General features: G+C 41.3%; 1 protein-coding gene across 1 annotated transcript; it reads left to right on the top strand.

The window, feature by feature from the left end:
• Window positions 1–696: 696 nt before the first annotated feature.
• LOC307266493 (alpha-1,6-mannosylglycoprotein 6-beta-N-acetylglucosaminyltransferase B-like) lies at window positions 697–19,540 on the top strand (the record flags this gene model as incomplete). The annotated part of the gene is made up of 17 exons (XM_080048531.1): window positions 697–758; window positions 7,033–7,148; window positions 9,728–9,857; window positions 10,536–10,687; window positions 12,355–12,419; window positions 12,709–12,882; window positions 13,410–13,577; window positions 14,080–14,249; window positions 14,508–14,639; window positions 15,083–15,216; window positions 16,643–16,755; window positions 16,896–17,051; window positions 17,907–18,053; window positions 18,463–18,579; window positions 18,698–18,772; window positions 18,937–19,097; window positions 19,369–19,540. 17 exons carry the CDS (start codon window positions 697–699, stop codon window positions 19,538–19,540), a joined length of 2,244 nt encoding a protein of 747 aa, XP_079904657.1.
• Window positions 19,541–22,637: the final 3,097 nt, after the last annotated feature.

Raw genomic sequence — 22,637 nt, 5'->3', positions numbered from 1 at the left:
TGACAAATGAACTTTGCAATGCATACTGTGTACAGCAGGTAGGCTTGGCATAAATAACAAGGGTCCAAAGGGTGCTTGAGCTGTGGACCCACAGTGTATAGTACTATCCTCCTGCCAAAATGGCTCCTCTTTGTTATGAAATTGTATCATACAGCAGATTTTACGGTCCTCATCCTGAAAAGAGACGTTACATAATGCATAAATGTACAGGTCTACAGTACTGGCTATTGTCTCTAGAAGTGAAAGCCAAAATTATCACCTGTTCAGGTCAGACACAAGCAGGTGTTGAAGTTTTTACATGACATCCCCAGTCACAGAACTCCTAGTCATGTCTCATTTGAAAAATAATGTAGCCCCAATTCTTTAAACTTCACTTTAAAGATTGGTCCTACACCAATAACTTTCAATGGTGAATCTTGCCTTAGCCTTCAAGGAATTGACTGACATCCAACAGTTCCTGTATTAACCATGGCATGGCTGAAATAATATAATTGCCATTCTGGCTATATTACTAACGTTCATCAATATTTGCATCCAATAAATGCAAACCACATGAAAATGAGCTGGCAACTATACCACTGCTTGGAGCCGAGACGTTAAACTGTAGTTCTGCAAAAATGGACACAGGTTTAGATAACGATACTGCAGGAGAATCAAGGAATAGTGTGACCATTTTGATTCAGCAAACACAAAGACATGAGCACAGATATGGCTAACGGCACACTGTCTGCAACCTTGCCACTGCACTGTATCTGCAGGTACAGTTGTTTCAGCACCTATGGTCAGCACACACTCAACTGACAGCTGCAATTGCACGCAGAGCTACTACACACTGTATTTTCAGTCGAATAACCAATTAACGTGAGCTGGCTGAGTTGAGGTGAAACAAGCCAATGTGTTGGTGGAAGCCAGTGCACACGAGTCATAGGGTATTTGACATTACCGCCAGAGTCAACCTGAAACACCCTTTTCCATTCACACGCTCCGATTTAGCCTTGCTAGCCTTAGCTCGCTGCAAGCGGATCCTGTCGGTGAGTGTCGGAAGCTAATGAACCCTTAACCACCACACACACCCGAATTGTTGTCTAAACACAACACGCAAGACAGACACGAAGCCATGCAAATAATATCCGAGGCCAAAAAATAAACCTGTGAAACATCATGGCTAACGTTGCTGCACCAGCTAGCATGAATGTTACCAACCACCACACATTTGACTTGGTCCGCACAGGCTGACTGTCTTGGAGTTTGTTGATGTGGAGAGATTTCGGCTTCAATTTGAGAGGGGGGAAAAACGATGCATTGAAAACACAAAATCCGTTGACAGGGATAAAAATGACCTCCACCGTACAGGACTGAACACTGGTAAGTAAATGACAAACAACAGACAACAAGCAAACGTACGTTATCCTCACCTGGATATGAGATGTCTTGAGACGTGAAGCTGCCTTCATATTAAGTTGCCTCGCGCATGTGCAGTGTCTCCAACCCCTGATATGGATTCGCGTCTTTGAGCGTGATGCTGCTGTTAGAGCTGAAGTGAGGGGCTCAGGTGGGCTGATATATTATACACTGTTTACTGCCACTTCTCTGTACACCTTGGTAAATACAAAAAAATAGAATATAAGGATAAAAATGTTGTCGTGAAAGAAGAAGAAATATATTTCAAACCTAAACAAAAACATATAGCAAAGGCTACTGTAGCCCTATGCTGCTCATATTACATAGAAATATCCCAATATCCCTACATATTCCATAAATAAATGCTCACTTGGTTGTTATTGCTCTACAACACAATTTTAACACCACCAAAGGAATGATAATGTGCCCTTTCTGCACCAAAGTAGAACCAAAGTAACCCAACACAAATTGTAGCCTATTCCTTTTTTGGATGTATCCATCTACAAGCCAACTCACACTGCTTTAAACCATGCAGACGTTGCATAGCAGATCACAGTATCTGATTTGTCTTGTTTACTGGCAGACATGCTATGTCCAATAAGTGACGGCACTCACTGGGACACGACAGGAAGTACCCTTGCAATGGCAAACAAACCCTACCTTTGTCCTGTAGGCTACTCAAAGCCACCGCCCAACACATGACAGTTATCAGTGATAATTCAATTATGGAAGCATCATTCCCTTCCACAACAAATCAGGGAAAAAATGTTGTTCAGCCCTGTCTCACCCCTTTTAAATGCTGTTCATATCCAAGATCTTCTTAGTTCAGCTGTGGTGAAGAAATAACTGAAAAAATTAAGGATGCCTGAACATCTTCAACATCATATCTTAACTGTAATATTTCATTGTGTATAACAATTTGTCTATTCTTTTATTTATGCTTTTCTGTTATTTAAATCTCAAACTGTGCCAGCCCCTTTTGTAACCCTTAAGCAACCATCTAGAGTTGACAACAGAAAAAAAACCTCTAAACAAGTAATATGCTAATTAACAGATCCCTCATGAGCAAACTGGTGTCCACAACCTCCAGTTTATGTAAACAGTTTGTCCTGGTCTACTTGGCACTCCAAAGTGTATTGGAGAGAAAAGAGCTGCCATGTCACATGACATTTAACAGAGCATCATAATCTGCAAGAACTCCCCTTCCATTCTGATGATTTCATATTTAATTTACTATATTGGGATTAAAGAGTCATGCTTGTTTAGTACTCCTCACAGTGTGTGTGTGTGTGTGTGTGTGTGTGTGTGTGTGTGTGTGTGTGTGTGTGTGTGTGTGTGTTTGAATGCATGGATGGTTATGTGAAATGGGTTTGTGAATGCATTGGTGTGTGTCTGTGTTTATGTGTACTGTATTTGTGAGTGTGGCCTGTTTGAAATATATTGAGAAAAAAGTATGAAGGATAGGCCAGCAAGAGTGTGTCCACGTGTTTGTGTGTGTGTGTGTCTGTGCGTGTGTGTGTGTGAGAGAGAAAGGGAGAGAGAGAGAGAGAGAGAGAGAGAGAGAGAGACAGATGGGTGTAAAGCCGGTAAGCCTTTAGGTCCTGGAGGTTTATGCTCATCAAATCCTTCCGCTCCCACACACTGCGTGACATCACTCCAGAAATCAGCCCCACCCCATCCTCCTATCTCACATGTGCACACACACACACACTCACACACACACACACACACACACACACACACACACACACACACACACACACACACACACACACACACACACACACACAGACAGACACTTGTTTATACACACATGCCACATACACATATAACACACATGACCAGAACCTGTAACACTTCTTTCATAGAAGACTTAACCTGTTAGATCTTTGCGCGTCAGACATACAATGACGTCTGTACAATTAAATAAACCTGTGTACAGACATTAGATCATTGGGCTTGATAATTAAATGAAAGAGGCGAAAGGAACTCTTACTTTGAATGGGGAAATGTGGGCAGGCCTAGTGAATGTGCAATTGTTCTGCCCTCAGCGACTCTCACAGCAACTGTTTCCAAACTTAAAGGTGGAGTCAGTGATTCTGCAGAATGCTTGTTGTTAAAACACTTTTTGTCAAAATCAGTGATATCTCCTCACGATCTGGACGTAGTCTTTGTGCGCTGAAAAATATCCAATGTTAATACGCAGTCTAGGCTCTGTAAACGAGCCTGATTAGCTGCGGTGGCACCCTTTGTTTACATACCAGTTTACAGAGCCTAGGCTTTGTATTATCACTAGATCTTTTTTTTTTTAGCGCACAAAAAGTGTTCTCCACTCACTGACTCAATACACCGGCTACTGTCCCAGTTGCACTGTAGCCAGTTGGCTAAATACAGGCCAAGTCAAGGTTTATCCTCTCAACAAACTATAGATGAGTCTGAATGCAGCTAGAAGGATGGACTTCCTGTTGCGTTCTTTGAATGTAGTTTGAGCAGTGTTTGCTGCATGCATTTAGCCTTTGATCCTCATTTGAAAATCTCCACTGAGTAGGTTGACCTCAACTGACAAGGTAGGTATGGTATCTGGACCATAAGATTGACTGCTAATTGTGTTCAAGGGCTATTTTGTAAGAAAGGAAGAATATGGGACTTCTGAGTGTGTCCTGTATCTGTATCTATCTCTATCCAAATGGGATGTTGTTAATTATTTAAATTGTGTGGGCCCTTTTGGCATGATCTATGGCGATGTGATCTCTAGTCCTTCTGATAGTGAATGCATGTTCCTTCTCATGAACAGAGGGGAACTTGAAAGAAATCACAATCACAGAAACTACTGGCACTGTGGCGCCCCCCTCAGGTACATGGGAGACCTTTATGACATTTCAACTTGTTTCCAATAGGGGCTTTAATTCCTTCAGGGGCTTTAATTTGCTTTAGTTCCTTTTTAGCAAACGTGCAGGTTTCCTATAGCCTGGTCCTACCAGACCATCCTTCTTAATTTAATTTGAAGGGAAATTAAAATTGAGCCGAAGTATGTAAGCGGGCGGTGCCAGGCTAGGCTTCCTAGTTATTCAGGATTAAATCAACCAGTAAGGCTTACTGAAACATAGCTGTGTTAAAAAAATTAGAGACCCTACTTGGTATGTTTCTCTACGATACATTTCTATTCACACTTACAACCAAAAACAAGCCTCCAAAGAAATAAATACATTAATTCCCCCTTAACACAATAACCAATTAAAACTTAACTTCACTACTTTTAAATGTAACCAATAAAGTTTCCTCTGGGTGCACTCTTGGGTCTATTATTATACCTACTTGTGTTACTGTCATTACATTTGTACTGTGTTTTGTCTGTTTAGTGCCATTCAGTGCCAGAGTAACAATTCCCAGCCAAGGCTTATGACTAGCCCGTGAGGCTGAAAGAAACTGTGTCACCCAATGGCGTGGGCTCCATTGTGTCAATGAAAGGCCTAAGTAGCACTCTGGGTATTGTTTTCTTTAAAGGGGAGTCAGGTTACCTTGACAACCGCTGGATGCCTACCCATAGGGCCTGCACCAGAGAAAAGGCACGGCTGGAGAAGGAGGGAAAAAAGCGAAAAGAGACAAAAGAGGAGGCAAGATTCATCCCAGACCTCACTTTATTTCCTCTATTTAAGTTTGTGTGTTTTGAAAACAGGCCCGATGGTTGCCAGTGGGTTGGGACGGAGAGCCAAGGAGGTGAGGATGGATATGTGTGTATGTGTGTGTTTGAGTGTGTGTGGTCGTCTGTTTATGTCTCTGTATCCGTCTCACATTGGCACACATCAACAGTTACAGTTTGATGACAGCACATTTGCTTCGTTGAGGCTCAGTTTTTCTGTCACTTTAATGAACATGTTTAAACACACTCGCAGACCGCATGATGAAAAGGCTTTCGTGGCCACTCATGCCGGCAATTGATGCAATTCATGTGGAAAGTGTGACCATTCATTTCCAGTTTAAAGGAACTATAATAGATCTTTAGTTCTTAAACCCAAAAATGGGAGTTGAAAATGTATAATGCAACTCTTGTTTTTTTTCTCTGCCCAAAACACACACACATACACATGTATTACTGAGCATGTTGCATTTATTGGTATTTGCATTGTCCTTGTTTTGACAGTGAGATCCAACATCGTAAACTGAGAGCCATGCATGTTGCACTGCGGCCACGCAGGTAAGGCTCAGCATCATCAGATCTCTGGCCAATCGGTGGCCAGTAAGTTAGAAAAATTATCAGTAGAAAGTAACTGACTAACTCACCTCAAGTCATCCGTGCTCGTCCCTGCAGTGCACACTGACATTTTCCTTTACCTAAGAAAAATTACACTACAAGTCATTTTCATTTTGACAGGTCTTAGTATCACCTCAACTTGACTGTAAGGATTATTTAGAGACCAATATAATGGGTAATCTATTATTGTTCTAATCACGAATTCCTTTTACGTGCAGCTGGATATCCCGAGCAAGTGACGTCACTTACAGTAAATATAAGGCAAACTATCACAAAGTAACTTGTTTTTAAAATCATTTCTCCTGTGCAGCTTTATAGCTGTGCTACTTTTCCATACTGTTAATGCCCTCAACCAAAGACCGTGATGTGGTGATGACTGCTCTGACAGCTTTGATGAAATGGAGATTGACAGAATAAAATGGAAATAACTTGTCCGGATCTGAATCTGGAGCTTTACAGGTTCCTGGGGAGCCCTTTGTGCATGTACTTGAGCCCGGCTATGCCATGTTTCTTTGGGTAAGGGTCAGTGGGTTTATAGGCCTGATATAAGCATGGGCCAAGAGATTGCTCTCTCTGTCCCAGTTAAACTGAAGCAGGGAGCCCATGTGAGCAGCGAGCAAGTAAAGACACATTACGCTTCAGATATTTGTTTTTACTCACCAGGGTCCTCACTTGAAGTCATGGAACAATTTAGTGTATTTGTTCTAAAGGCAAAGCCTTTTTTTATTGCATTAAATCCGCTCCTAAAATCAAATCTGGGAGGTTAAAAAGAGATTTAACTGGATGTGTATGACATAAGTTATTAAAAAGTGACCGTTTATGTCAGGTTCAATATTTGACTAATAAATCATGCTAATAAAATGCACTGATGTGTATAAATAGTTGAAAGTGTAAGCTATAATCAATGTTTAAAATGGTTGAAAGGTTAGCTTAATAACTGATTACATTTGTTGGTTAACGGCTTTAAATGATTCGCTAGAGCCAATGGATAGATGCTTTAAAATTGTTATGAAAGTAGGCTAATGGATAAATCCTTAAATTGTTATCTAAAAGTAGACAGATAAGCTTCTGCTGCAGCCATTCCAAGGTTGAAGTACAAAATGCAAACTTGACGTAACCTTTTCTTGCCCCAAACATTCCGTAACTGACCTTAACATTGACAGTTCAATCAATGACATAAAAACGTCAACAAAACAAAAACAACAACAAAGCATACACCTAGAAACACTGTTGATTGACACCCAGTTTTCAAATCAGTTTTGAAGTATGCACATTTTGCAACTTGTGTCATTGGGCACTTCAAAGGTTTCGAAGCCACTAAAATGCTTAATGCCTGTTTGCTGTAGCATATGTTTCTCTCTGTGCATTGTGCCCTCTAGTGGCTGCCTGGTGCTCTGTCTGTGCCTGTCCGTGTTCACCCTGCTGCTGCAGAGCCTCTGGGTGCCAAATGAGATCATTGAGGACGAAGCTGCTGGGAGGTCACCTGAAGAACAAGGTAAGTCTCATACATGCATACCGTAAGGATACACACAGTTTAGTGTGGGAGTAGAAAGAAGCCTTTTACAGAGCCACATAATAACTATAGTGTTTGTGCTACACCGATCATGAATAAGGTAAACACATTGTAGAACACAGCTACGTTAGTCAGACTCTCAACTCTGTCTTCACACTATTGTGAAAAAGGGCAGCAGTTGTGTGTATATTCTGGAGAGATTTATTGCCCTCCCACTGTTAGATGAAGCTAGGTTTGTACACAATTCGATGTGGGTCCTGCCCATGTGTCTGACAGCTGTGGGTTTGTGGCCAAGATATGACTCTGTCCAGTTCAATTGTCTGGCAAAAATGTTTTTCCCTAAAAGGGGGTATCTTAGGGGGCAGTGGACAAGGCTTCTTTCCTTGTGTATAAGGACGAGACACATGTTGTCAACAAATCTCCTTCAGAGTATGTATTTCTGTAATATCAGCATTATTTCCTGGCACAGTGTTTTTAACCCAGACTTGATCTACAGTCACTCTTAAACATCATTTGACATGGGCACAGGAAGCTCCACCTGGTGCTTGAGGTGGTTAGGGAGGTTTCTAATTAACGTTCATTGATCTATTTGTTGCGTTTGTAGTTTCAAATCTAAACAGTCCATTTCTTCTCAAATTCCAGAAAAATTGTTTTTTAACAGACAATGTTACCCACTGGTGCATTTCAGCCACAGACCAACAATTGCTCCGAGCTTTGATAGACCCACCACGAACTGTGTGTACAAATGGCATGGCTGTGTTGGGAACTGTACTGTACCACATGGGAAGTTGTTGGTCAGTTTCACACAGTTAATCCAGCTCAACCATATATCCACATGATATACTGTGAAAAATCATCTGTTTGTTATTTTACAAACACGTAAAACACTTTGCATTGACATCATTATCAGAAGACTGTTATTTTTGCATTAAAATGTATTATTTTAATATATAAAAACCTATAATACGCAGCTTTGTACGGCCTATCATCTGTTTCTATGTGATGTGACGTGAGTGCAGAAAAACTATTAATGTATTTCCATCTATGGGATGGGTTGAACACACATGCAAAGGCATCCCCATCCACACTTAATTTTACAGGCTGCACACACCTTTAGTAGTTTTTCAAAGTGGCTGGACATACAGTATAGTTATCTCAAACGACAGACATTTAGTTGTTACAGGATCCCACCTCTTCGCTCCCGTTCGTCGTTCATTGCACCTCACCCAAAGGGGCCCTTGAAATGGAAGTAGTGTAATGATATGCTGACAGCTCAGCTGGTTGAAATAGCCATGGAGTGACCTCGCCAGTCTGTGGGATTTTACTGTGATCCCCAAGGAGGTCCTTATTCTGACTTCAAATCGACCCCAACCTCCCACCTCACAGAATAGGAAAAAAAAACTACAGTGTTAGTAGTTATTCCCCAACAACTTTCCCCATCAACATTTCCAACTGTCCCAGAGGTCCCCTAATATAACACTCGATATTCCTCATTCACTGTCCCAACACATTAACAACTCCTTTAACAGCCCTCCTTACTTCATACAAATGTTTCAATCCAGACATCCTTGATCTGCCTTCTCCAATAGCTCATGTAGGCACAGCTTTTACAGCACAAACTCTTACTGTTTTTACAGTTATGGTATATCTGGTAACTAGAAAGATTAGTAATTGGCCTGGTTGCTTATAGTACTGTGAACGCAGCTTCTTTAAGTCAGTCAAAACACAGAATGTTTTTCAGAAGAAACAATAGAGGTACCTGGGAGATTTCATTGACCATTGTTTGTTAAATAATACTCACAGTACCATAGTATTAAATATTATAAATGGACACTGGGACCAACATTTTATATTCTTTTAGCAAAATGTATGTTTTGACAGTGGGCTGACTTTTGAATGCTGGAAGTCTTTTTCTTCGAAGAACTATAAAGTAAATTTATGCAAAGCAGCACAGAGTAAAATCAATGTAAATGTGCTGCTTGTGAACAGCTTGACCTCATGTTGGAGGTCATGTTGAAATATAACCGTAATTGACAGCACATGAGGTCAGCAAATTCAACTTAATGCAAAACATTCAACCACGAAGGTGTCTTTGGTTGAATAAACTCACAAAAACATAAAGTATTTCTTTATTAATGTGTGTTTATGTGTGTTTGGGCCTTATCTGAAACCAAAAAGCGAAGGGAGTCGACCAAAAGCCCCTAGCGTCACTCAGAAATATATGGTTGTTAGAAATAGTGACCCACACCATTACCATCTTTATCCGTCATGAAATGGTCATTTAGGAAAAATCCCCCCTGTAAAAAAGAAAAAAAGAAAATTACCCCATACATAGTATTTGAAAAATACGCATCGCTACTTTATTCGCAGCGGACCAAGTTAAGAAAAATAAAATGACATAACCTTGCTGTTTCATGATACACGGAAGATTAATTATATCAGGGAAAGATTATTAGCTATGACATAATAGGCGGTATTACTGCTTAAACATTATGATAGGGGAGTAGCATTTGATACTGTTCATGCATGACAGGCCATGTTGTGTTAACTTTATGTCATAGGGCAGCGGGGTCTTGGCTTTCGTAGGCTGGCTCTTCGCTTGGAGGCTTTGAGTACTCAGGTGCAGAGGCTGAGCAGAGAGAGAGATGTCGCCCGGCTGACCAGGGAGGATCTCGGTCTGTTACTGCAGAGGTATGCCTGAAACACAGGGAGAGTTGTTACGTGCAATGTTGACTAGGGATGGGACTATATAAAATGTTCCTTTCATGATTATCCTGGCCATACTGATTGCGATTAACGATTTTATCAAGTTAAATTAACCAAATATGCATTCAAATTAAAAAATAAAATGTAATTGAATAATAATTAACCAAACATGCTTCAAATTTTTAAAATGCCACTAAAACATACTGGAATCATTTAACCGTACATTTTGTTAAGTAAAAAACCTTTGTAAGCAAACATCTATTTTTTGCACATTTCATTAGTGAAACACAAAGAACATTTTTAAATGTGTCCTGAATAAGTGAAGAATAAATCATAACATTGTGTGTAATATTTTTTCTTACCTGAGAAGCCCTGTATTTTTTTAAATCCGGTTCAATTTTCCCCTTCTCTTTCCCATGACTTAAATGGAACTCAACAGGCAACTATTACAAAATTATATTTTGTATAATTTATCGCTGACTAAAAAAATACATGAATTATGAATTATCCTTTAACAACAAACATTGGCTATTATTCAGATTAACGTTTATCCCGATGATGAAAAATTGCCTCGTCCAATTAATCTCTTGCATATGTTATCCCGATGAGCGATATAATCATTTATCGTCCCACCCCCCTTAGTGTTGACTGTTTGTTTTCCAGCTTTAGACGGGACCAGCAAGGCTTAGCCCGCTTGGTAGAGAGGGAGCTGAAGAGAGTGTCCCAGGGGCTTGACCAGCTCAGTCACCATCATCAGCATCAGTCTCACACTCCACCATCACAACCACCACAGGATGACCTCACACTGCACACAGGTAAAGCCTGGAATTTTATCACATGGAATTTTTCTGAATTGATTTATGTTATTAAAAAAAATACTTTTGGGAGATTTTGATAGATTTTACCTCCTTATTATAATATACAGTATACTGTAACTTCAGAGATTTTAGGAGCTGCTTTGGACAAGGGGTTGCCCCACAGTGAGATATATAGAAAAAGACAGGTTTATTAGGCCATCTTGTAGAAAATTAGCCTACTTGAGCTTTAATTTGACTGTGTGCTTTGCTAAAAGCACTTCATTGTCCCTGCCAAAACAGAGATTTCAGAGTGTGTTCCAGTGATAACATGATTCTACATAGCTACACAAAATAAACTCTGCCCCTCCTTACATGTTGCCAGGCTCAATAATTGGCCAATTGCAAGTTTGTCTGTGGTTTACTGCTGTGGTAGCGTGATACTCCGAGCCAAATGCACGGTTCATAGCCTCAGCAGAGGTTAACCACACAGTGAAATTAACAAGCTGTGATAATGGAGGGTGTGAATAGAGGGGGGTTAAAGGGCAGTGGGTGCAGGTGGTTATGGGGGATGAAGTCCTTGAATAGAAAATTTAACAAGTCCCTCAGAGCCAGTGCCGCCCAACCGACCGTGGGGAGGAAAAAAAGTTTATGTCTACAGTACAACGACCCTCCCGAGAGGTGTCCGGTGAGAGTCGGGTTACGCACACCGGTTGGCACGCGATGGTTTGAGCGTGTGTGTGTGTGTGTGTGTGTGTGTGTGTGTGTGGGCAGTGGTGATGAGTGGGTACAAGCTTACCTCACTTCCTGAACGAGGTATACATAAAGCTTAGGCCACACACACGCACACACACACACACACACACACACACACACACACACACACACACACACACACACACACACACACACACACACACACACACACACACACACACACACACACATAAGTACTTGTCGACATGCAAACACTCAACGGTACACACATGCCACCCGCATGCACACAAACGCACACTTCCCCATCGCCAGCCATGCCTGTTCGCCCCTTACCTTCCTCCTCTCACATTACCTCAAACCCATAAACTACGACCAAATTACCCTGGAGTCCTTTCAACAACTTGTCTACTTATACTCTTGTTTTTGCAGAGGGAGCAATTTTTTTCTTCTTTTTATAGCATATCACTGTTTTTAGGCTTTCACATCTAGGCTAGTTTTCTTATCTACCCCCCCCCCCCCTATTTTCCTTCTTACTAGGTTGTTTTACTGTTTTACATATTTGTGGGCTGTGTATTTTGGCATCGGCAGGCATTGTAAAAAGGGTATGTTTGGTAGGAGGCAGGTGGGTCAGGTGTGTGTGAGCGTGTGTGTTCATTCCACTTGATTGACATTGGCTGGAGATGGTGGGGGGCTTACGGGAAAGGGCCTCTGAGAACACACTGCCACTTCTCTAGTAGCCTCTCACACGCATGGCAGCACCATACATTGCACCGACGGCTGTTATTCATTGTGGGCATTGGAGTCGAAAGGTTGTATATCAAAGTTATTATCCACTGTTCTTCATTACCGCAGTGATTCGACTCTCCACAATGTACTTTTTGTTACTAATGCCAAGGTTGTGGAATAATGATGCATTCAAAATGGCCCACATAAAGAGAAAAACTGCGTGACGTCTAATATCTCACCCATAGGACCCAATGAGAGGTGTGAAGTGCCACTGGATCCTGCATATCCGCTGTGTGCGGAGAAAGTGGAGGTGAGAAAGTGGAAATATATGTGGTAGCATGAACTTGGTGACTCTGCGTGAGCACTATTATAGCTGTATTTAAGTGCTCACCTTGACTAAAGTTTTAATATTAACTTCCAAGTATATGGGCAAATTGGAAAAATGCCATTTAAAAGAAATATAGGATCTACAGTACTGCCTGTAGTTTATATGTCAGACTAGCTTGGCTAATCTGCATGATGAATTACTGTATAGCCAAAAGCGTGCGTCGCTATTTTGACCTATCATTATTTTGATTTAACATCCGTCTCTCTGGCAGTTTCTGCGCGCCCGTTGGCAGGCAGACCCCTGTTACGCCTTTTACGGGGTGGATGGCACCACCTGCTCCATATTGACTTACCTCAGCCAAATAGAGGACTTTTGTCCCCCTGGGCTCAGGAGAAACCACACTGCACTGCCGTGGCACCAGAAACCTCAATCTCCCACAGAGAAGGTACAACCACACCAGGTTCAAACCCTAGAGTATCGCCACATCAAGAATATATAATATTGAAGGAATATTTCAACATTTTGAATTACAAACAAAATACATACTGGAAGGAAACCAGGAAGTACCCTTAAAGGTCACGTATGTATTTTATTCTAAAATTACATAATGTGTAAAAATCTGGAGAGCAACATAACGTTGTAAATAAACAAGTCCCAACAATCACACAGGACAGTTTAGTGATGTTGTAAAGTTTAATATTTTGACTTGCTCCCCTTGACTACCAGTGTTTGAGCTAAGCTAACCTGGATGAGCGACCTTTGCCCATCATTTCTATACCAAAAATTAATTCACACACGGTTACAGGAACGGTTCCTTTGGCCTTTTCTAGAGCCAGAGAGGCAAAAAGCTAAAAAGCTAAAAATTCAAAATGTTGAACTATTCCTTCAAGCATGTGATCTACTGTACTAAAACCCTCCAATACCATGGCCTTGCACCCCCCCACTTTTTTCCCACACTATGACTGTATCCAGGCAGAGATTCGTCAAACCCTGAGCCCGCTGTATGATGTCATCAGCAACAACAGTGGTCCTGCCATGAACTTCATCCGGTCCAGAGTGGAAAGGATGTCTGAACGGTGGACACAGGCCGCTCTGAAGATGAGGCAGCGAAGCAACAGGACAGTCTCGACCCAGATGAGGGTATAACCAGAAAGTCAGCTCTGCCTGAATTACTCCAACATGTGTTATGGAGGGTTTAGAGAAACTACATCTAAACATCATCAAACTGGTTACTCTTTTCTGTACTCAACTGCCATGTTGGTATCCATTAAAGATAGTGTCTGCAGTTCTGGAGAACAATTGTTGTCAAAATCACTTTTTGTCAAAATCAGAGAATAACTCCTCATGATCCGCTAACCCGACAAAAAAAAAAGTGATAATACACAGCCTAGGCTCTGTAAACAGGCATGTTGCTTGCTACGGTGGCCCCCTTTTGTTTACATACCCCTTTACAGAGCCTTGGCTGTGTATTAACCCCATTTTTTTTATAAAGGTTCACACACAGAACGGACAGGTCGCGGATTTGTGCGGAGATATTCACTGACTTTGACAAAAAGTGAATTTGACAACAAGCGTTTCTCCGGAATCGCTTACTTCACCTTTAAAGATGGATTTTGAGGCTTCATAATGTCCCATCCTCTAGGTGCTGCTGTATCCCGGTGCCTTGGCTGGGAGTGTCGGCCAGCGTTTTGAAGCCATGGTGGAGACAGGCGGCCCTCTGGGGGAGCTGGTCCAGTGGGCTGACCTCAGTGCCTGTCTCACAATCCTGGGCCACAACCTGACCTTCAGCTCCTCCCACCACCAACTCTACAGGTCTGCAACCACCGTCCTCTACCAATAGTAGTAATAATCGGACACGCAATATTTACAACATATCTTTGTTGATTGGATAGAGTGATTTCAACATGTGGCATCACTGATACATGATGTTTTCATGGGTATATCTACACATAGATGTGTCAGGTCTATTATAACTTCACGTTGAAGCGATTAGGGAGGTAGAAGATCAACACTGAACTATGCTGATAAATTAGCGGTGTGTGTGATGAGTGTTTATTGTGATTGGTCCAGCCTGATAGGTGCTGCTCCGGGCCGAGGCAGTTGTCCAATCCAGAGGCCCCTGACCTTTGACCTCATCTATACTGACTACCACGGCCTCGCTCACCTCCAAGGTGCCATGGGACTGGCTTTTGCGCATTACCAGTATGACCACTATGTTTTTTCTGAATACATTAATATTTTAAGAAATGAGCTGTGTTTTATGGGATGTGTTTTATGGTCTTTTGGGATTAAGACCTTTGATAATAAAGAACCATCACTCTTAACTTCCAAAATTACTGCCATAATGTTATCTTTTATTTTTTTGTCCTTTCCCTTTTTTGCCCCATTAACAAGTGGGCGTTTTGTGGAATTATTGCATATTTAACACCATACCCTAACGCACGTACAATGTAAATTAAAATAGGAGAATAACATTATTTTAATTTTGCCTTCAACTTAATATTTGATACCGAAGGCCTTATAAGCCATTCAATGCAAAATACAGCATGCGTTGTTTGTTCATGTTCACTATTGAATTTTTACATATTTAGAAAACCAGAGTATTTCAATGTATAATCAATCCTAATGTTTTTCATTCATTGTAGGTGTCGATTCCGAATCCTGGACTCTTTTGGCACCGAACCAGCCTTTAACTTGGGGAGTTATGCACGCAGCCACGGGTACAAAACACTGTGGGGCAGCTGGGGCTTGCAGCCTCTCCAGTACCTGACCATGTTCCGTAAGTCTGTGTGTGTGTGTGTGTGTGTGTGTGTATTTTTTTGTGTTTCTGTGTGTTCACATCTGTACTATATTTCCCCACATCTGTGACACTATATAATGGTAACTCAGAAAAATGCATGTCATCAACATATATAGCTATACTGTATATGTTTTGTATCTTGCTGCCGCAGCACTGTTCCCTCCCCTACACCGCTCTGAGCGTCTTCACAGTGAGAGGATTAATAGCTGAGGTTAAATAAACTGGGTTGCCCGGACAGAGCTTTCATTCCAACACCTCTGCCTGTCATCTTCCCTATCCTGCTGGGAGACGTACACAAGCTGGACGCACCGGGCCTGGAGCCACCCTTCAAGCCTCCGCCTGGAACACTGTTTATTTGTCCTGCCGAGGGGGAGAGCGAGGGATAGCTGTTAGCTGATGGTGTGGAAAGGGCAGACAGAGAGAAGAACGCCAGACGAAGAAAGAAAAGGAAGAAGCATGAGAAAAGAGCGGGCGGGTGTTTATGCTTCTGTTCTGAAATGGGAGAGAGGAAGATAGAAGGATTGGACTCGAAAATGATTTAGCAGAACTGTTAACGGGCAGCGAGAACACTGAAACCAACAAACAAAAAATAATTAAACTTTATTCCTCCCATAGTTTCCCATCAAAAAAATAAAATCCAAACATTGCTCAATCTTGATCATTATCAGTGCACTGTTGCATATCTGTGCTGATCTGACAGGTAAGTGTGTTAAGAGGTGTAAGAGATAAGTGGAGACACATGGTTTAGAAGAGGAGACAGGAGGAAATTCTGTGCTGCTGTGAGGGTGAATTAGGGGAGAATTTGGCAAAAGTCTTTTAAACAAAACGTGAGAAAATTAAACACTCAAAATCCACACACACACACACACACACACACACACACACACACACACACACACACAGAGGCAAACTCACCTTTCTTGGCACATTCCTAGTAAAGTAAATACTCATCTTTCACACCTTCCCTAGTGTGTCTCATGGCAGCTGCCTATCCAAACAGCCAGATATTAACCTGTCATATACGTAGAGCTCTCATTTCCTTCCAACTGCAGATTTAAAACTTCACAGCGTGTTTTTCGTCTCCTCACAGAAGTCTAATCCTACAACTCTTGATATTGTTGGCCTGTGTTGGCAGTGATAACTGTTTTTCCACACTGTGTTTCTTTTTTGTTCTTCAAGGAAGATGTGTGCGCAGGTGTTCACCGTCACCATCTTTGACACTTAAATATAAACATGCACGTGATTGGAGCCAATTGAATTGAATCTCAGAACTGTGAAAAAGTTTTCCTGTAGAATGGTGATTTTGTGATGCATTATTAATGTTGTGCGCAGATTGAGTATAATGTAATAATAATGTATCTTTTTTACATGTCATCTTGCTGCTATGTGTTGTGTCGTCATTTAGCTCATACTCCTGATAATTCCTTCTTGGGCTTTGTGAGCGAGGAGCTGGAGCCTCACTCCTACAAGAAAGACAGGATAGCAGTTGTCTACGGCAAACAGGACTACATGTGGCAGGTATAACCACTAGAGTAGCAAGAAAGACTGCGAGTAAGCAATTAACAAGTCAAGAAAACACCTATACTGCATGATATTACATGACAGTAATGTGCATATGTGCGTTTTAATTTTTTTCGGTATGTGTGTGTATCTACCAGGGTAAATCTGAGTATGTGCAAGCCATCAGTGAAGAGCTGGAGACCCATGCTACGGTCTTCCAGCCTTTGGGACGCGCCTCTAGCCTGCCCAGCTTTGTCAGAAACCACGGGCTGCTGACTCAGGAACGCTTCCTGCGACTTCTCCGCAGAGCCAAGGTCAGATAAGAGCTGGTCTCCTTTAAAGCCTCTGGAAACCTGGTCTATATAGACAAACAATGAATACATGATATCAAAGTTGGGTATTTCAACAAGCTCTTAGAAAAATCTGATTCAAAATAAATGTTTATAAATATTATAAAATACTTATCGTGTAATAAGAACCAGAGCATAGCCCGCCTCATTCAAATTTAATTTCTGTAAAGTTTTTTTTTTTTCAAACATATGTTTATTGGATTTTTGTTTGTTTTACAGCATAGACAAGCACAACAACAGACAGTGTGCAAAAACAGCGCACACAACAGAGCAAACACTCAAAACGCATCACCCCCCACCCCTCCTCCCCACAAAAAAAACAAAAACAGTTACGTTAAATTAACATAAAGCGTATGTGATTGTATGACAAATTCAGCATACATCTCTGAATAATAAAACAACATATGTGCACATAAGCATGCCTTCACACAGTAATGAATAAGCATAAATTAAGAATGGATGAAAAAAAAAAAAAAAAAGCCACAGTTACAATCAGATCAGTTCAAATCATCACTCCCTCCATCACTTCGTATACCTTCATTTTCAAGGAAATTATAAAAGACCTTCCAAATTCTCCAAAAACTATCGATCCTGTTTTTTGTGAAATAACTGATCTTTTCCAGTGCAATTTCTGTAAAGTTTATGAAACTTAAACGACAATACTGTTTCTTTAATTTGGATTTGGTAAATATGCCCAACTCTTGTTAGATACTTACTCCATAAATGAGTTAGAAAGGTTTTTGTGGATTTGGGTTCATGGGGGGCTTTAAGTGCAAATGCAAACTAATGTCTTCCCTCCTGTGCTACCTCCCCTGTCAGGTGTTTGTAGGCCTGGGGTTCCCCTATGAGGGTCCGGCTCCCATCGAGGCGATAGCCCTGGGCTGTGTCTTCCTTCAGCCACGATTTGATCCGCCACACTCATCAGACAACAATGACTTCTACAAGGGCAAGCCCACCACGAGAAAGGTATATAGGTTACTCCTGAAAGTTAAAAATAAATATAGTTTTCTAATTAAAATGTAATATATACATTTATTTATTTATTATTATTATTTCGGACAATTCCACACAATACACAATTATCTCTTTCACATCATACATCTTACTTTGTGTTGTCCGAAGGGTGACGGAAGAAGCCAAAGGCTTATCAGGTCCCGCCCCCATTTTCATCAGATTCAGATTCAGATACACAGATACACATTTACTGTTACAGAAAAGAAAAGTAAAAAAGAAAGAAAACACACAATTTTGTTGTTGTTGCTTTTTTGTTTTTTGTTTTTGATGATTTTGCTAATTTTTGTTTTGTTAAGCAGCTGCAGTGTACATAGTACAACAATTATTTGATCTTAAGACAGTAAATTACTTTGGATCACAGATCTCCTCCCAGCACCCGTACGCTGAAAAATTCATTGACAAACCCCACGTGTGGACTGTAAATGTGACCAACAAGACTGACGTACGGGAGGCAGTCAGGGCCATTCTACGCACAGAGGTGGGGAACCCGAGAACACGCAGAATTGAGCTTACACTGTAGACACAGACATCGTTATCATACATTATATTGTCATACAGTGGCACTGAATAAAAATGAATGTGTATGTTTTTTGCAGGTGAAAGCTTTCACTCCCCCAGAGTTCACCTGTGAAGGAATGCTGGAGAGGGTTCATGGTTATATCATTCACCAGGTAAGGGACATGTAGAGAGGCTAAAATGTTCCTAATATTCTGACTGAATATGCAGATTCAGACTGCCTACATTGAGATATCATGCATGTGATAAAATACGTGAATATCAAACGAAACCATTTGGTTCCTGCATTTTCAACTTTACTTCTCCTAAATTCCTCCAGGAGTTTTGTAGTAAATCTGCCCCTACTTGGCCACCACAGAGTGCTCTGAGGGTGCACCTGGGTCCCCTCGGTCAGTCCTGTGTGAGTGTGTGTCAGCAGTCCTCCCACGTGTGTGAGCCAGCTCTGTTTCACCACCTCAACGGACCTGCTGCATTCACCAGGTGAGAAATCAGGCAGTTTAATTATAATATGTACAAGTTTCGCAGGTGGGATATGACCAATGAAAAGGCCTTTGTATTGGCTATACTGTAAGGTGCACTTGCATGCTTTATGCTGCCATTTGTGCTGTATGCAGGTGAAAATCAACTTGTTTTTATTTGTAAACTGCTAAAGCAAATAACAGAGCAACATTCTAAAAATGCAAATGAATACCAAGTGTGCATTATAAATAAATAAAAATGCTTTCATTTCCCAAATTTTTCATTTTTGTAGACTTGAAATAGGCTGCTCAAGCATGGGACAGGAGGCCAACCACCTCTTTCCTTCCTACAGCCCCTGGGGTCGACACTGTGGCCTTCAGCAGGAGCCTCTGCTGTTCAGTTGTGCCGGCTCCGACCCCTCCCACCGCAGACTGTGTCCCTGCAGAGCTCACCTATCTGGATAGGTGGCGCTGTGCCCCTAACTGCCTCTACAAGCAATACTGTGAAAGATCTCAGGAAATAGCATGAAGAAATGAAGAAAAAGGTTGTAAGATGAAGTCAGCACCAAAGAGACACCTGCAATGCATATACTGAATGGCTTGAGGACTGAGCTCAACCAAAGAGAGCCAGCTGTCCTGCCAATGCTATGAAATACTTTGTGGTCTTGTTTGCGGATCTCATGCTCACAAATGTCTGCACTGAGATGTGCACATCGATAGGAGTTGAAACCATATAACCATTTGCCCCAGTAACCTGAAGGAACCCTCTCAGTAAGCGTCGCTTAGCATTTAGTTTATATAGATAAATTATCCAAACAAGTCAAGTGCTAGTGAGAGAAGTTGTGCCAAGTGGGTAAGGTTTAGTTACGTAAAAAAGTTAAATATATCAGGGTGCATCCAATTGCTGGAATTGTCTACGACAATAATGCTACTGTTTTTTCTTCTATTACTCAGGAACCAAGACTTAATGATTGTCATTTCATAAGTACTTAAGCTGTTGAAGGATGAAGAATGTAAGGCCTAATGTCTCATAGCGTATAGAATAAAGTGTAGTTTTCTTTCTTGGCTGATCCTTGATCCCTCGAGGCAAAAAGTCTTTAACTGACAACAATGTGAACTTTAGGTGTATTTAAATGAATATAAGTGAGGCACTTGAGACTCTAAAGCCATTTCTTTTCTCGGTATTTAACTTCTCCTCTCTAGCTCCAGATCACACGGATTACAGTGCACTGGAGTATTATGATAAAGAAGTGTATAATCTTTCGTTTGCTTACAGTAATGTATCACGCCGGTCAGTGTTGCATGGGATTACTGCTCATGTAACCCTTCAACGCATTGCTGGCTGCAAATATTAGCCGGGGCCCTCGGCGGAGAGCGCGGTTGACAGCCTAAGTGATGAGGCTCATTATCTGCGTGAATCATGGATAACCTTTGGATGCCTTTGGGAGGTCACGGCCATATGACCATGATTATACTGTCATATAAACCGTTTGGTTCCCAACCGTCTTTGACTTAGGAAAGCCCCCTCAGCTCTGCTTAAATCCACGTACCCCCCACCGGTACAGGCAGAAACCTCATTGTTTGTCTTTCAAACACATATTTTGCGTCATTAAGCGGGGGGAAAAAAGTCACAGAAGGCCAGGATTAATGATGTTTTCTTGAGTTATTTTACTAGAAATGACACCTTAAATGATTTTGATCATAACAGATGACTCATATCGCCCCAGAGCTCTTGTGTTTGCTCCAATATTATTATTTGACTAGCTGCTGACCTACGGATACTTTAAGAACAAACATAGAACATAGGACCGTATATACACCATACACATCACAGCAGAGATGTTTTACAGCTGAACGTATTCATTTCAGTAGCCCTGTAATGATCACGCAGACTCATCCCATCATCCCTGCCCCGCAAAACAGCTTGTGAAGGAAACAAATGATAACAACTAAAGGGCCAAACTAGAGCTCACAATCGGCGTTGTAAGTGATAGGGTGCCGGACTTACACGAAGCAGCTGTTTAGCAAAGATGTCTCTAACAATTGCAACAAGCTGCTCTAAAATAAAAATAGTTTTAACCCGACCAATGCAAAGTTCTTCTTGGAAACGGCACACTCTGGCAGAACAAGAGACATTTTTCCGCAAGATACACTCCATGTGACCAAAACACATAGTCACTCAGGGATCAGCTGGACTCAGGGCTGCTCAGGACAGGACTGGATGAAGAGGCGATTGACTAGAAGATGCCTGTGTTAACGGTCCGTGTAAAACGCCATTCATGACGACTTTGGTGGATTCTGGTGAATTTACTTTTTTGCCTAATATGCTGAACTGTCCAAAGATGATGGAAATCTACCCGGTGTTTATGTCAAAGTGCTGTTTTGAATTAAAGGGGAAAATAAAAAATGTGACCTTCGACGCAATGGGACGACGTTTCTGAAACTTGATGATGTGTCATTCCTGAGTGAGTCATGTGAAATCAAATCAGTTCAACCGTGTTATGACATACAAAAGCTGTCACTTACAGCTGATAGCAGAGGGTTCAAACTAAGGGTTCAATAACAGAGATACGGAGCAAACGTGTACATATGGGCCGACAAAGGTTTTAGTGTTCCACATGACTGCATACTGACCTCATAATGCATGAGGCTATATAGGGTTGCTAAACTGATGCAGATCAAAAGTGGTGTGAATGTTCCTATGCATTCAAATGTTTGAGGATAGATAGAATGATTGATCTGTCGACTAGTTAAGAAGAAGAGTCGGGAGGGGGGGGGGTCGGTTTTTGAGATATTTGAGTCCTGACCAAAGTTTGGACTGACATTATGCCATCGATAGAGCCATGTTGCATGGTTTGAAATACTGGAGTGTGTGTACTAACCATAGATGGTATATAAGACATGTACAGGTACTAACATGTGCCTTCTGCATGCCACTTCTGCATGCCGAAATAACGATGGGATGTTTGGAAAAAAAGGGATGATTGATGGAGGTGAACATGTTTTAAACCCTTTAAGAAACCAAGATAGGAAACCTGAACCTGTGTCGTGGGTCAGCCAGACATCATGGAAGGTTCACGCTCCAGTAGAGGTTCAATAATGTTTGTCTGAGTGCGATTTCATTTTAACATGAGAGACAGGAACTCTTTTAGCCACACAGGGACTCTCTCTCTCTCTCTCTCTCTCTCTCTCTCTCTCTCTCTCTCCTGCGCCTTTTAACTGAGGAATGCAGTGGCGAATCAAACCTCACTGCCAAGAAAAATTTGAGATCTTATAGACGAAAAACAATACAGCAGAGTTTTTCGATTAAATTCAAACTTTCAACCCGCTTCGTGTCTCTCGTTTTATATGATGGATATATTTTTTAAGACTTTTAGATATACATTACAATTTGACTCACGAGTTAGGCATGACAGAGTTTGCATTTAGTCCGAAGCGATCACCCTGACAAGTTACATAACCAGAGGGATATTATAGACATAACTCACCCATGATAGATTAGTTATAGATTATATTTGCATGAATGTTTACAATCAATCACACTGTTTACACCGGGTTTTCC

This window comes from Ammodytes marinus (genome assembly GCF_949987685.1).
Source record: "Ammodytes marinus genome assembly, chromosome: 20".
In the NCBI taxonomy this organism is placed as follows: Eukaryota; Metazoa; Chordata; class Actinopteri; order Uranoscopiformes; family Ammodytidae; genus Ammodytes; species Ammodytes marinus.
Note: the sequence above shows the minus strand (reverse complement) of the source record. Positions and strands in the feature narration are given on the sequence as shown.